The 16,444-nt window shown below is 36.7% G+C and overlaps 1 protein-coding gene across 1 annotated transcript; it reads left to right on the forward strand.

Moving 5' to 3' along the window:
• Positions 1 to 526: 526 nt before the first annotated feature.
• ndufa11 (NADH:ubiquinone oxidoreductase subunit A11) lies at positions 527 to 4,903 on the forward strand. The gene is made up of 4 exons (XM_007240217.4): positions 527 to 668; positions 2,577 to 2,669; positions 4,270 to 4,392; positions 4,723 to 4,903. Exons 1-4 carry the CDS (start codon positions 590 to 592, stop codon positions 4,833 to 4,835), a joined length of 408 nt encoding a protein of 135 aa, XP_007240279.2. The 5' UTR covers positions 527 to 589; the 3' UTR covers positions 4,836 to 4,903.
• Positions 4,904 to 16,444: the final 11,541 nt, after the last annotated feature.

The raw sequence follows: 16,444 nt of genomic DNA on the forward strand, positions 1-16,444 counted from the left end.
AGACCACTTAAAAATACTAAGTTTCTTTGATTTTACCAAAAAGAAAACATCTGGAATAAAATAAAGAGGAAGATGGATGATCACAAGCCATTAAACAAAGTGGAACTGCTTGACTTTTTCCACCAGGAGTGGCATAAAGTTATCCAAAAACATTGTGTAAGACGGGTGGATATAAACATGCCAAGATGCATGAAAACTGTGATTAAAAACAGGGTTATTCCACCAAATATTGATTTCTTAAATCCAAAAACTTTATGAATATGAACTTGTTCTTTGCATTATTTCGGCTGATAGATTTGCAACTTTTTTTGGTATTTCAGCCATTTCTCATTTTCTGCAAATAAATGCTTTAAATGACAATATATATTTTTTTAATTTTGGAGAAATGTTGTCCATAGTTCATAGAATAAAACAACAATCTTAATTTTACTTAAATATATACCTATACATAGCAAAATCAGAGAAACTGATTTACGGGCTCCAGGGCGATAGGGGGCGGTATATGCCCGGCGAATACTACTACGACCCGCTCTAGAAGCGGCAGCGCTGAAACCTCGCGAGAACTGAGAGTGTCCTTCTTGTCTCCAAGATGGGTTACTGGGAGCTCGAAGAGGGGAAAGACTGTGTGGAGAAAACATGGATTACCACCAAACTGGGCACAGCCGTGGGTGAGCGAGGCTCTTGTAGATATCTGTCACAGTGTCTCAGTTTAGTTGGTGTGTGTGAACACGTCGGTCGCGGGAGGTTTGTGTATGAACTCTGTGTTCGCTAGCTTTAGCTTAGCTAACTAGCTGGCTAACGTTAGCTTCCCACTGTCAGCCACTGGGGTCAGGTTAGGGTTATTCAGAATATTTACTCAGAATATACTGCAAAGCGACATTACAGAGAGACACTTAGAAAAGACCTACTAACCGCATAATGAAATGAACAACAGTCGGTACAGCTGCTTGGAGGAATATAACGCTAACTAGCTAGCTTACGTTAGCTATTTGACTAACTAAATGTCAAGAACAAACAGTTAGGCTAGCTACCGAGTTAGTTAGCTAATTTGTAAAATAGTTAACCTACACGTGTCTCAGTTGCGAGAAATGCTAATTTAATACCCTGCTGCCCACACTAGCTTAACTATCTTACTTAAAGGTCTTTGTATTTGAATCGAATTACATGAATATCTTGATGTCGTGATAAGGACAGCTGACTGCTGGATTTCACGTGTAAACAGGTTGTCATTAGCTGTTAACCTACCATTTTTGCCCAGTAAAACAAAAGGCTAGATTACTGAACTTTAATCCAGACATAGCTGGGTGCCTTCCTGCCTCAGAACTTCTCTGACTAGGCAACATTTCTTAGGTTTTAAAAAGCTTAAGCTTAGTTGGCTTGGTCTGTCTTTATTTATGAAAGCCAATTTCCGCCCAAATAAAGGGACCTCTGCTAAGTTATAATTATTAGATACTATTTCATAACTGTAAGATAATACCTCCAGACTCAACATATCGTAATTATGACTTAATATCTCACAATTAACTTACTATCTTAAAATGACTTAATATCTCATAATAATGACTTAGAATCTCAATGATGTAGCATCTCATAATTATGATGTATCTTATAATTATGACTAAGTATCTTATAATGACTTTCTATCTCATAATTACATAGTCCCCTCCTAAAGTATTGGAGCATTGAAGTCAGTCCATTTATTTCTACTGTAGACTGAAAACATTTAGGTTTAATATTAAAAGACAAATGTGTCAAAAGATCATAATTAGTATCTCATAGTGTCTCATTAAGACTTAGTATCTCATAATAATGACTTATTTTGTTGGGTGATATTTAAAGACAAATAAGAATCAAAAGGTCAACATTTCAGTTTTAATTTCCAGGTATTTACATCTGGATCTGATACACAGTTCAGAAGTTAGCACCTCCAGTCTGATTCCACTCTTTTTACTCATGAATGAATGCAGACGTTTAGTGATGTGTTACAATTATTACAGTAAAAGGATTTGCACCAAAAAGTATTTTTCACTTTAATCTATTTTAATCTGTTCCAATACTTTTGCTCACAAGAAAAATAGGTGGATTTAGACAAAATGTGCTATCTTCTAAACTGTGTATCAGATCCAGATATAAATACCTAAAAATAAACCTGAAATGTTGATCATTTGTCTCATTTTCATCCTTTAATGACATACCCAAGTGTTTTCAGTCTACATCAAAACTAATGGGTTCAGCCTTACTGTTCCTATACTTTTGGAGAGGACTGTATCACTTGACTTAGCATGTCAAAGCATTTTAAGCAGTAGAAGTACAGTCTTTGAAAGGTCTTTTTTTGAAAAAATATACTATTATTTAAAAAAAAAGAGGCAAAGTAAAAAAGTTTATTCTTATCTTATAAGAACAGGGGCATCTAACAGTCTAGTACACCACTGCTATCTAGTGGGTGGGTTTAAAACACAACACTAAATGATCTGCTGTCTGACACCAATCTTAACATCTTAAAACCTAAGCAAATCTGCTCCTTCCATCACTGACAGAGGAATAATGTGGAACATTTAATTCTGTTTTTCTTTCAGGGCTTGTTGGCTCAGCGTATCATATTTTGGCATTCCAGCCTGATACAGCAGCTGAAGCACTGACGAGGGCAGCAAATGCTACAGCTACAATGGGTATGTAAATATATTATCTCTTTTACCCCAAGACAAAGTTAAATTAATATTACAGTATTAAAACGATACAGTAATGATTTATATAAAGCCTATTGCTGTTTACCTTTTCATTCCATTTCTGTCTGTGTGTTCCCTATCAAGGACGGTTAGTGGTACAATTAATGGGTGCACTATTACATGGTTGAAATAACTGCCATTGTGTTGATTTTACGAAGATATAAAACAGTGTAACAGATTTGTAAAGTGTGCAAGAAGTACTTTGGGTCTTTGGGTCAGGATGGTCTATAAGGGTGAAGAGCAGGAAAACTGTCATGGCGCGAGGCACTAGGGGACCCAAGATATACAGCTCTGGAAAAAAATAAGAGACCAATTAAAAAATGATGAGTAGTTTCTTTGATTTTACCAAATTGAAAACCTCTAGAATATAATCAGGAGGAAAATGGATGATCACAAGCCATCAAACCAAACTGAACAGCTTGAATTTTTGTAAGACTGGTGGAGGAGAACATGCCATGCATGAAAACTGTGATTAAAAACCAGGGTTATTACACCAAATATTGATTTATGAACTCTTAAAACTTTAGAAACTGAAGTGGTCTATACATTTTTTCCAGCGCTGTATTTGTATCAGTCGAGGTGATTGATTACTAAGTAATTAATAGGATGCACTTTCTGTCACCATTTTAGTATGTAGTTCCTGTCTCCTGTCTCGATATTAACAGATTTAACAGAAAATTGGTGTCTCTCACACTTAAAGAGCCTAAATAATACCAAAAAATGAATTTCAGAAAGGTTTTAAAATTTGAAAAAATGGAATGCAACGATAAGCCTTAAAACTAGTTGATTTTATGTCTTGAAAGCAATGTATTTACATATCTGCTTGTCTAGTCTACAGCCCTGCCAATCTGCAGTGCAGAGGCAGCTTGTCATTTAAATAAATCCCTCTTAAACACACAGTAGTACATACAGGCTGTCTAAATCTTGCAGTGATTTATAAAAAAGCCATTGAAAGGCTGCTACACACAGTGTGTGAAGGAGAGATACCGCAGGTCCTTCCTACTGACTGCTGTCGGATTGTGGACAGCAGTTTACTATTTCTTACTATGTGCAATAAAACTGTTTACATATTGCTGCTGTAGTGCTCTACTCTGTGCACCATCACTACGTACAATATTACCACTTATTTTTTATTTATTTACTGTCAACCTAAGTGCAATATCACTGGTCTTACTTACTGGGGAATGTTTCCTGTAATCTTAGTTTTTCTATATTTGTATTTCATTTTATATGTATATATGGATTTCATATATTATTTGTATATTTCCTAACACTTCTTCTGTTCTGTCCTCTGTGTTGCTGTAACATTCAAATTAAATATTTTTAAACAAAGCTGAAAGTAGACTGGATTCAGGAATTTAACAGGAAAGCTTACAATCTGACCTCATATTTGGTCCCAGTTTTGTGAATTAAATTCCAGTCAGTATAATATTGATTATAAATTGTAATGTACACTTGACTTTACAGCAGGACAAAGAACAGATTCAATGTGAACTTATTTCATGCTATGATAATAAGAACAGTTGAAATCTGACATTTTTAGCAACCATGGGGGCGATATTTGGAATGGCCACTTGTCTGAGTGCCCATGCTCGGGATGCTCCTGATGACCCCACTAACTACCTCATTGGTGGATGCGCAGCAGGCGCCTTTCTTGGAGCTCGAAGTGAGTATTTCAGAGATAACATCAGGCCTTTGAGAACTGTTAAGATAGTGCTAAAATATATTCTTTGTAACAAGTTTATCTGCATCAGCTAGGCTTTTTGTTGTGCACTGTAGACTCTTCTCTTGCCTCCCACACTGTCTTGCACTGCTCCTGAAAAGGAAGTGTAGTCGTGTAGCACCTGTATTAAAGTTGCCATAGCTGCAAAACTTGGACTGCATGTGTGCAATTTACTTTGGTTAAACTGTCTGATGCTAAATGAAAAATAATGTCGTGCACTTCTCTCTGTGTGTTCTTTTTCTTCCCTTTATTTATTTTTTATTTTTTTAACAGCCCATAGTGCTATGACTGGCACAACAGCGTGTCTTGGTCTGGGGGTAGCGGCATGGCTCACTAAAGTGGGGAAGATGGAGGGCTGGAGGCTCAGTGGGCCACCCAAACTGTAAAGCCTTTACTTTGTGGTTTTGTGTTAATATTGTATATTACTTAAATAAATCTTTTGAAGGTGTCATTATTTGATTAGTGTGGTCTTGTCAGTTTGTAGCTATGAATGATATTAAGACTCATTTAAAAGCTGGCTAGCTAAAATGATTCTATTAGCTCAAATTATACCAGTAATACATCTGTAAAAATCGACAATTGGCTAAGAAGTGTTATAACATTTTCTAAAAAAAAAAAAAAGAGGACTGATCTGTTTCTGTGCACCGTTTCCAAGTGGCTCATATGAATTTGCACCTTTAAGCTCCCTCTTATTCAGTGTTTTCCCTTTTTTCCCCAAAAAATGTCCTCTCTATGTGGCAAATGCTACTTGTACCTGGGTGATGTGAAGATTTAAAAAAATACTATTTTTTGCTCTGGGATTATGACTGAATTGTAAATGTTTAGTTGATAACATACAAGAATAAATTAGAATATGGGCACTTTAATTGATCAATAGAGGAGTAAATGGTACAGGTTTGTGCACAAGATCCTGTGTACATGCATCTTGAGTATAAGGATTACATTTGGGTATGGCCAAGCCACATAAAACATGCAAGTGTAGTCATAAACCAAGACACATTTAAACAGATTTAAATCCAATCAAACCACTTAGGAGGTATTTTATTATAACATTTTACCAGTGTAAACATATCTCAAATGCATTTGACAACCAAGATACAGGCAATACTTGCATTTAAGTACCAAGTGTAAACGTGTCTGCCGACAGTGTTATTAAGAATCAATCCAGACTAAATTATATGACATGATCAATTGTAAATTAAACAGTTGAGACTGCTTGTATTTTTTTTCTGGTCGCATGGGCAGCTAGTTCATTTTGGACATTATCTATTTTTGCCACAAGATGGAGATACTGCTCAACAGTGAAACACACTCACTTTTCCACACAGTGGTGTTACAGCACAGCCCACAGCAACACACATAGAATAAATCATAATTGTTAACACAATCAAGCATTGCATTTACATGATTTGTAATTTATTAAACCATCCTTGGCACCCTTTGACAGCAGGCATTTTCTTTTTGCACAATGTTTCCAGCTTAGTATTTTATGACTTATTTAGATTTAGAACATGATTCTAATCTTATATGGACATTTACTATCTATACTGTAGCCCATTAAGAAAGTTTATCTATTTATGTGTCTAATTACTTTGTATTACATGTGTGAGGTTTTGGGCTCATCCATTCATATGCACACATTCGGTTCAGGGTGGTCTGGCATACACAGGGTCTTGAGTAGTGCTCTGCAGATGATGTTACATTTGCAGGTGGTTTACATGAGTACAGCAGAGCCTCAGCTCCATTATCAGTTGGTTAGAGGAGTTTCCAAGGTGTTAGATTTTTATTGGCGTGCCATTGAACTTGCTGGACCATTTTTATAGGCAATTACTAAAGCATTTATGGTCGGGCTTGTAAAACCAAATTAATGAATTAGAGAAACAGCTGCTCGCAGTTTACATCGTTTCATCAGGTGGAGAGGGAGGGTACATTTGTGGAGAATTTGATTGGTGTTTTTTGGCTTCCCCCACATAGACCGCCCCAGTGCTTGATGAGAGGTGGGTGGGTGTAGTGTAGAGCTTTAAAGAACTTGGGTACTGTGAGGGCAGTTATTTAATATTTTGAAGTTAAACTAAAAACTGTATGTCCAGTCCACAGCTGTTCCTTGATTCCTAGAATGTATCTGCACAACATCCACTAAGAAGCTTACTCTTAAAACTCGATTAATGCAGCATCATTTCAATTTCAAATATCATAAGGAGTACCATATTTTTCACAATATAAGATGCACAAATTTTTCCAAAAAATGCATCTTGTGTATGACTCTTACCAGTCAGGTTGTAAGGAGCAGTAAATAGCCACTCTGCTAAAGTGCAGCTTTACACAGGGGTTTCAGTTCAGTTCTCCAGCACTGGGACTGGAGTAGTATTAGCATTACCCGCTAACTGCAGCGCTAGCTCTTTCGCCGTTCAGAGGTGAGTATTATCAGACTGCAGCCTGTACGTTTACTGTGCTTAAACGAGCTTCGTGGGACTAACTGCTAGCTAATATCGTCCTGCCTTACCGAAACACTCAGGGTTCCTCATTGTAACGATGTTGGCTAGTTGTTGGCGTTAGTGGTTAGCCGCTAATGCTAGTGCTGCTGCACCCAGCCTTCTAAGAAATCTAATCTTACTGTAAAAAAACTGAATCGTTTTACTCACCCAAATAAACAGTTTTCAGGAGAGAAATCGGTGTAGATTTACATCCAGTGCGCGTTTGGCTTTAAAATAAAATGTTTTTTTTGTTCTTAGTATTGCTTACTTAACTTACTTAACTTAAGTCTCTCTACCCAGCAGCAAGACCTGCTGAACTAGAAGGAAAACATTGTGACAGCCCTGTTCCTTACTAGTGTTGCATAAAGCGCCTTATAATCTGGTGTGCCTTAAAATAGAAAATAGACATTTATTGATAGTGCACCTTATCTGGTGTGGGTTGTAGTGTGAAAATTACAGTAGCTTTTTCCTTTTTTTCCCTGTACAGTTCATGCTCTTATTAAGTTACATTCAGAAGTACATCCTGTAGATTGACAAACAGCAGGTTCCGTCTCTGTATCCGGTTGTATTTAACTCATAAATGAGCATAAATTATCCTTAAAAATAAATAAATAGAAACATAGAACATACAGTCCTTGGGAAATGTGAGTGCCAGTTATTCATAATTTTAGGTTTAACTGAAAACTAAATGTCCAGTCCACAGCTGGGCCTTGATTTCTAGAACATATCTGCACAACAGCATCCGCTAAGAAGCTTACCAGATCTTCTAAGAACTTGATTATGGCACCATAATTTGGGATTGTGGTTCCAAATGTTATTTGGAGTCGCTTAGAAGACACTTTTTTTTTTAGTTTGCATTCTACAGTTTGGCTCCCTCAATCAGTGTTAATCCATTTCCAAGTATTTTAGTGTGTGGAATGTGAGGAACGTAACAACACAGCCGAATGGGTGAAGTCTTGTCATCGCCGCTTTTCAAGAGTTGATTTTAAAGGTGCTGACATTTAGCGGTGATTCATACCTTTCCAGCCAAAGGATTTACATTTATTTGATTATATCAACTTTTGGAAACAAATGGGTGGATGTCTGGATGGTGGAATTTTCCTTATTGTGATATGATTATGTTCTCCATTTTTCACTGGAAATTTCTCTGTTCACATTTTCCCTTCTTGAAAAATGAGGGCACTGGCATCGGTCTAAAATAACCAGCTCGCTTTTGTATCGTACAGCACACACTCCGGTAGTCTGACTCCCATCTTCTCCCATTCTAATGAGTTTGCAGGAATAAAGGGGCTGATGTGGGCTTTCTCCTCGCTTTCCATTCGTTATTGATTAGCTCTCTCTGGCTTGATTTCTCTTTCACAAGGAAGCACTCGTAGACAGAGAGCAAAACACTGCCTCGTTATTTATGATCATCACTGGCTTCGCTGTATTTAGTGAAATATTCTGTGCTAATCTTTCATTAGTTTTTACAAGACTTAATTTCATAGATTGATTAACCAGTCCTAATGATTAGCCAGTTTATGTGTGCATGGGATAAAAGTTGCTGTCTATTTTTGCCTCCATCTGCATTATGTTATTGGCCAGAAATGGCTGGAGATCAGCCAGCTCAGCCTGATCGCCCAAACCTTTTAATCTCGAGAGGCCCTGTGTCTCCCTGGAAGCCCAAACGCAGTTAGCATCGACCCGGAATGTGCGTCAGGATGGCCTGACGCAAGGGCATCATTCTTCGGAGGTTGGCCTCTGCAGTTTTTTATTGTTACTAGATGTTGGGCATTACAGCGTGTACAGCAAGGGAAAGCATGAAACTAACTGCAAGTGCTCTTCATCACTTGAGAGTCTGCGGCTTGTATGCTCGCCTAATGGAGCAAATGCTTAGACACTCGACAAATATCTTTGATATCAGTGGATGCTAAAAGGTTCCTGCATAATGGACAGCATGCTGATAATGCACTCGGCACCCTTCAGGAGAGAGCAGCTGTTAGTGGACTTGCATATACAGGGAACAACTGTTTTCCTGTGCTCTCCAATGACATCACAATGACCAAATATCTGTACCCATCTCTTATGACATCACCATGACCTACAGCTCTGGAAAATTTAAAGAGACCAATTCAGTTTCTGAATCAGTTTCTCTGATTTTGCTATTTATAGGTATATGATTCAGTAAAATGAACATTGTTGTTTTATTCTATGGACAACATTTCTCCCAAATTCCAAATAAAAATATTGTCATTTAGAGCATTTTTGTGCAGAAAATGAGAAATGGCTGGAATAACAAAAAAGATGCAGAGCTTTCAGACCTTAAATAATAATGCAAAAAAAAAACAAGTTCAATATTTGGTGGAATAACCCTGTTTTTTAATCACAGTTTTCATGCATCTTGGCATGTTCTCCTCCACCAGTCTTGCACACTGCTTTTGGATGACTTTGTCACTCCTGGTGCAACAATTCAAGCAGTTCAGCTTGGTTTGATGGCTTGTGATCATCCTTCTTCCTCTTGATTATATTCCAGAGGTTTCAATTTGGTAAAATTAAAGAAACTCATCATTTTTAAGTGGTCTCTTAAATTTTACCAGAGCTGTATATCTATAACTCTCTCTTACTGTATATTATCACAATAAGTGTCTGTAGCCATCCCTTATTACAACACAATACATACTTGGGAATCTCCTAGGACAAACATCCCAATATGAATTTGTAGCATTTTCTTATGACATCACAATGACCATGTTTCTAAACTTGTCTCCTAAGACATCACAATAAGTGCATGTAGAAATCTTTTATAACATCAGAATGACAAAGTATCTTTAAATAATAAATAAAAAATCTATGGCAATAGATTTATTATTTATTATTTAAAGTTAGTCAGCTTCAGACCTATATTGTGATGTCATAAGAAACTGCTACAGGTACTTACTCTGTAGCAGTTTCTTATGACATCACAATATAGATTTGAAGCTGACTCTTATGACATCACAAAGATCAAGTATCTGTAGTTGTCTACTATAGCATCATAAGCATCGCCATCTCTTGTGACCCCACAGTAAATATCTGTGGCAGTCTCCTATGACATCATAATATGTATCTGTGCCCATATCTTATGACATCACAATAAAAAGCTGTAGTTGACTCTTATGACATCCACATTAAATAATAGTCTGTAGATGTTTCATATTGCATCATAATTATCTGTCATCTGTTTAGACCTCAAAATAAATCTGTAGCAGTCTCTTATGACATCACAATGACCAAGTCTCTGTAGTTGTCTCCTATGTCATCACAAAAAGTATATTTAGCCATCACTTATGGCAACATTTGTAGCAGTCTCATATATCCTTTGAGATTATAATACTCTACCTATCTCTTATGACATCACAATAAAAAAATCTGTAGCTGTCTCTTATGACATCAAAAGTATCTGTAGTTATCTCCAATGACATAATAATTATATATTGCCATCTCTTATGTCCTCACAGTATCTATAGCAGTTACTTATGACATCACAATCACCAAGTTTTTAAACCTGTGTCCTATAACATTGCAATAATTGTCTGTAGCCATCTCTGTTGACATCAAAATAATTCTCTTATGGCATCAAAAAACATTTTCTATGATATCACAATAACCACATAACATAAATAACTGTTCTAGTACACAGTTGTATCAATTGCCAGTTGTATTTAACAAGATGATGTTATCAACTTAGATCTTTAAAATGCACTGCATACATTGTCTCAGATTAATTCTGAAGTAGATGATACTAACAAGAACATTTCTAATAGAAATAAAGGTTTTGTATAGCTTTCTACATAAGACACTCTTCAGGAAAATATTATTTTGCTGGTGATATGTTATCAAATAATGTCAATTTTGCATTAAAATAACTGTAATTGTATCTCTTTACTGTAACTCAATATAACAAATCATTTTCTTCTAATACGATAAGCTTGACATTATATTTTGTTAATGTTAAATAAGGTTAAATAAAGGTTAAAGAAAGCTTTGCATGGAAATATTGCTTACACAACCAGAGGCGAAATTAAAGGGACTAAAATCCCCCCCAGCATGCAGTGGGGCTTAAACTATTAAACTTCCATACCAAGAAAATCCCACCACTAAATAATTTACAGTGCTGAGCGTAGGGAATTCAATACACTCCAGCCAAACATCTCAAATTTGTCCGTTTACTCACGCACACTAACCCACACTCTGTCACGCAGACAGAGGCACATTAGGATGTACAGTCAGCAAAAAAAAAAAAGCCATATGCAGCCCTGACAGTAACTGACAGCATGCTTTCTGAAAGGCTTCTGTTCTCACAGGAGGTAGAATATTTTGTAGACGTGCAGGAAGACTTCCTGTACAGTGCTGTGTCTCAACAGCAGTGTGTGATTTAGGCTTTCATTTCCCTAATCAACTGCTGCCATCACATTGCATTGACTCCAGTCATACAGCTCTTGTTCCTTTGATTTTACCAAATTGAAAACCAAGCTGAACTGCTTGATTTTTTGCACCAGAAGTGCCATAAGGTTACCCAAAAGCAGTGTGTTAGACTGGTGGAGGAGAACATGCCAAGATGCATGAAAACTATGATTAAAAACCAGGGTTATTCCACTAAATATTGATTTCTGAACTCTTCTGAAATAAACTTATCTTTGAATTATTTGATGTCTGAAATCTCTGCATCTTTCTTGTTATTTCAGCAATTTCTATTCTTTCTATAGTTCTAAATGACTATTTAGGAAAATTTAGAAAAAATATTGTGTCTATGTCAACCCGTGAATTAGTATCATGGCCTCGCCCATCTCCGTCTCATCCAAAAGGAGCTAACAGCTTTGGGAACAGCATGGCAGTTCGTTTCTGTATTATTTATGCAAATAACACAGCAGTGTTATATGCTTTGCCCAGTAATTCAGAGCTAATGAAGAAATGGTTAGAACTTGTCTATAAACACCACCAGTGAAGTACAATTGAGATTAGGTAGGAGTTTTTTTTAGAACAGTTCTGTTTGCACTAATTAAAAGGAAAAATCCACACCGGGGTTTTGTTCCAACTGTCTGGGCGGCTCTGCTGCAGTTCAGCCAACAAAACCCTGGGGTGGATTTTTACTTTCTGGACATTGACTACCCACCTCTGTGTGTAAGTAACTAGGTTTACATAGGATCTCTGGTGGATTTTGTATTTTACAGAGACTCTAAGACTAGGTCAGTGGCCGAACTGCACTTAGCAGTTCATTACACATGTTGTAATGTAACATATAACATTGCAAAGACTGTTATTAGTGTAAAAATGTCTCTCTGCATTGCAGTGCTGTTTAAAACTTTTAGCTAATTCATGAGCACCTTTAGAATAAAGTCTATGAGTTTACTGCCAGCACACTGCAGGAGCAGAACTATTTCCTCTATTAATTCCAATGTAAAAAAACCAGATAGCTCTGTTCAGATGTCAGTAATTCAGAAAAATATATTAAAAACGAGTATGTTTTTCTTATCTTAAGAGATTCAGATGGGTATTTTCAGTGTATTTTCAGTCCTGGCCTCAGCAAAGAGTCCTAATATAATCACCGCCTGTGAACTGGCAGCTTTAGCAAGTGCTTACTTTGAAAATGCCAAATTGAGCCTCACCGCAAATATAAACATCAGGCTACTATGAACGTAGCAACAAAACATAAATCGCACAATATTTGTCAACTAACAAGAGAGAGAATATGGTAAAAATTGTTCCTCAGCGTAGCAGATGTTCGCTTTCAGTTTATCTTCAGCCGCTACAGTATTTATGTTGTTTCCACATTTTTCTGTCGTTAAAAGGCTTGCTAAAGAATCATTAGGTCTCAGCAGATGTATGATCTCGAGAAGCATTTGTAAAGCTAACTTGTGGTGCTCCTGTGGCGACTGCTGTGCGGCAAGAGAACAAACTCGATAAACGATATACAAATGCATGAGAACCTGGCACGCTTTCTTTTACACAGTTTGAATCTGTTGATTAATTGTTGTGTCTTTATGCTGAAACGTCAGCTCTCATTTCAATCTCAACTTTTGTTGAAAACAAATTTGTGGAACCTTTTTTTTTTTTTTTTTTTTTTACCCAGTGTGGGTCTTTTGGGAGCATTCCACAAGACACTGGAAAGAACAGGGTCTATAATCCCATCCAGCTGTTTCTTTTTCATTTTCATTAATTCACACACATGACCAAGTCCCTTCCATCAAGTTTATCAACAGTTTAAAGTTCACTGCTCTTGGGAATTGTAAGGCATTGATTTATTGCATTTATTCTATTTAAGAAACATGTAATATGCACCTGTTTAAATTGTGTGTAATTTAGAATAAGTACTCAAAATATAATTAAATTTCAGCTTATTAATGTGGCAGTAAACAATTCCACCCAAAAAAAAGGAAAAAGAATGGAAGGCAGAGGGAAGGCAGGATTTTGTACATATTGTACTTTTTATTCCACAAACGCTCAGCATAGTCTTGATATTTACGACCTTTAGAAAGGAAGTTTAATCAAAAACAGAGATTTAGAAGATAGAAGTTTTTTTTTTAAATGTCTTTCTGAATGTTCTTTATTATACATTCATGTCCCTTGTTATTTGGAGAGGGACATTCTGTATTTGCCAATCAAAAAAAAAGAAATGTTATGTGGCGTTTCAGCTGAAAATCAAGAGTTTTAACAAAGATGTCTTTAAATAGTAATTTCTCACAGACTAAAAGGTTATTGGACAATTGACAGTTGACAGCCTCATTCAGACTTGTGGCCAGTTCCTCTCTGTTACATGAAAAAAACTAAAGGTTAAAAGTTTTACATTTAAATAATATTTGCTGTCCAAAGATGTGTTGATAAACTATCAACAATTTGCTCCATTAATAAAAAAGGAATGCGCTGGCAAGCTCAGCCTGATCAGACTGCTAGAAAACATCTTTAAAAAAAAAAAAAAAAAAAAAAAACTTGCCCAGTTCTGGACCAAGATTCCTCAAGCAGCTGCCAGTAGAACTGGGTCAATGATGTTTGTTGATGACATGACAGCTGATGGAAGCAGCAGGATGAAGTTTATAGAGCTTTACTTTCTGTTCAGATTTGGTCAAATCCTGCAAACGTTATAGACTGGTGACCCACAGCACACTGTAAATGTCTTTAGAACGTTTTTTAGTTTCTTGAGCCTATGAAAAATCAGTCAGCTGACCTCATTCTTTCAGCACATACTGTTGCTGAACCCAGACCTGACTGACTGCAGCAACACCAGATCATTTGCTCAGTTAAAGCTCCGGAAAAAAAAATTAAGAGACCACTTTATTTTCTGAATCAGTTTCTCTAATTTTGCTATTTATATGTTCATGTTTGAGAAAAATGAACACTGTTGTTGATTTTTTATATAAACTACAGACAACATTTCTACCAAATTCCAAATTAAAATATCGTAATTTAGAGCATTTATTTGCAGAAAATGAGAAATGACTGAAATAACAAAAAAAGATGCAGAGCTTTTAGGCCTTAAATAATGCAAAAAAGCAAGTTCATATTCATAAAGTTGTAAAAATCGTTTAGAAATCAATATTTGGTGGAATAAACCTGTTTTTTAATTACAGTTCGGCATTCATTCCTCCACCAGTCTTACACACTGCTTTTGGATAACGTTCTGTGGACTTTAGGTTTTTTTCCAAAGCTGTAAATTTTGGTTGACTTTTTTTTTTTTTATTCAGGTAGTGCAGTTAATACAAAACATTTACTAAATCCTTTAAGTCTTAAATTAAATCTCACTTTACTTTCTAGCTTGTTTCTAAGAAAGTTGATGGCCCCCAATTGGATGACACAAAATGCAGCGAGAAGTTCAATAAGAACTTGATGGGGAAGCACCAATGGGAAAACTCTCTCTTCGCCTCAAACTCTGGGTCATTGTGGTTTCGCGTGCCTAAGAATGACTTCACCTCCTTATTTGTACTTTCGGTGTAATTCCAGCAGCATTATTCAGCTGCGATGGTGACTGCTATCTCACTAATAGACCAAACCCAACACTCTGCCTGCAGACGGAAGGCTTCAGGTTCTCAGCCAAGCACAGCTGCAGACCCTTCCTCTCAGCACTGTTTACAGTCAGCGTGATTTGAGGGCAACAGCTTGCTACACAACCCTCTACCTGATCCTTAGTTTTCTGGCTTCAACCCCAATAAGAGTTTGCATAGAGAACGGGTTGTCCTCATTCAGTCTCTTGACCCTAATAATGAATGTATAAACTAAAAACGGGGGGAGAATCGAGTGACTTGGAATAGCGAGAAGGAGAAATCACCATTTTTCCATTCACAGCTGCCTTTTACTGGGATTTTCTTGCCTTAGAACGAATGTTTGGACTGGGAGTTTTCATCCGTCATGTAACAAAGCTCTCTCATTAGCAGCAAGTTAGCAAAGCCTTTTTGGACGGACTGCGTGCCAGGACAAACGCTTCGACCTGGGTGCTGGGTTTACATTTGGGTTGCGCTAAAGCAGACCACACAAAACGAGAGTTTTCATAGCACCCCAGTGAGGCTAAATTAGATCCTTGTTAACACACACTCGCAAAGCAGCCAGAGGCAGCTATTCGCTAAATCCTCGTTGGGCCCCGCTGTTACCTTCTTGCTTGTATAAGCACTAAATAAAAGCTTTTGCTGGCTTTTTAATGTAATAAAAGCAGTCAGCACTTCAGTTTTTAATGCTTAATCTTATTATAAGGCCTTATTTGAGCATATGTCCAGGTTATATGATCTCTCTCTTCAGAGGGCTGCTGGAGTCGAGTGTATACACATTCAGAAGCGCTCACAGCTGTCCAACAGTCAACAAATTACTCTTCAATGTCATTATCAGAAGAAGAGAAAAAATATATACCTGGCTGAGTGCCATGCCCCAGTGTTTTGCCATCCTCTAGACTTATTCTCCATGGGAACCAAACAAATACACTGTTGCACTATAGAATGAGGATAGATGACAAAGATCCAGACTTGTTTGGTCAAGCTTGGCCAAAAGGATAATGATCACCTCCCTTTTACACGTGTTCATCCAAACACAGCCTTCAGAGTAAAAAAAAAAAAAAAAAAAGACCTGGAAAAAAATTACTTTAAATGTATTTAATTCATCTTGAAACTCTGATGGAATTCTTCAGATCGAGCTTCAGTACAGAAACGATCCCAGACTAAACATGAGAATAAATGTTTTTACCTTTGGTTGAGTGCTAGATTGGCATTACAGTCCACCGTGTGCTGAGTTAACAAGCTCTAAATTAACTTCAGCAGACTTTTTCCCCTAACTCAAGAACTGCACATTTAAAGGAACACTTCACTTTATAAAAAGCAGTCCGGTCATTTTAACTCTTACATTTCATCCAGTGATGTAAGTAGTTGGAAGTTATATTCTTTCAGAAATCAAAAATTAAGTAATTTGTTAACATTCAATTAAATTGTGGTACACTGTCCCTTTTTCTATGCTAATTTAATTAGCATCCACTCATTTCTCATTGCCGTTTTCGTTTCATTTTAAATCTCACCTTAAAAAGGTGTGCC

Source organism: Astyanax mexicanus, chromosome 16 (genome assembly GCF_023375975.1).
Source record: "Astyanax mexicanus isolate ESR-SI-001 chromosome 16, AstMex3_surface, whole genome shotgun sequence".
NCBI lineage: Eukaryota > Metazoa > Chordata > Actinopteri > Characiformes > Acestrorhamphidae > Astyanax > Astyanax mexicanus.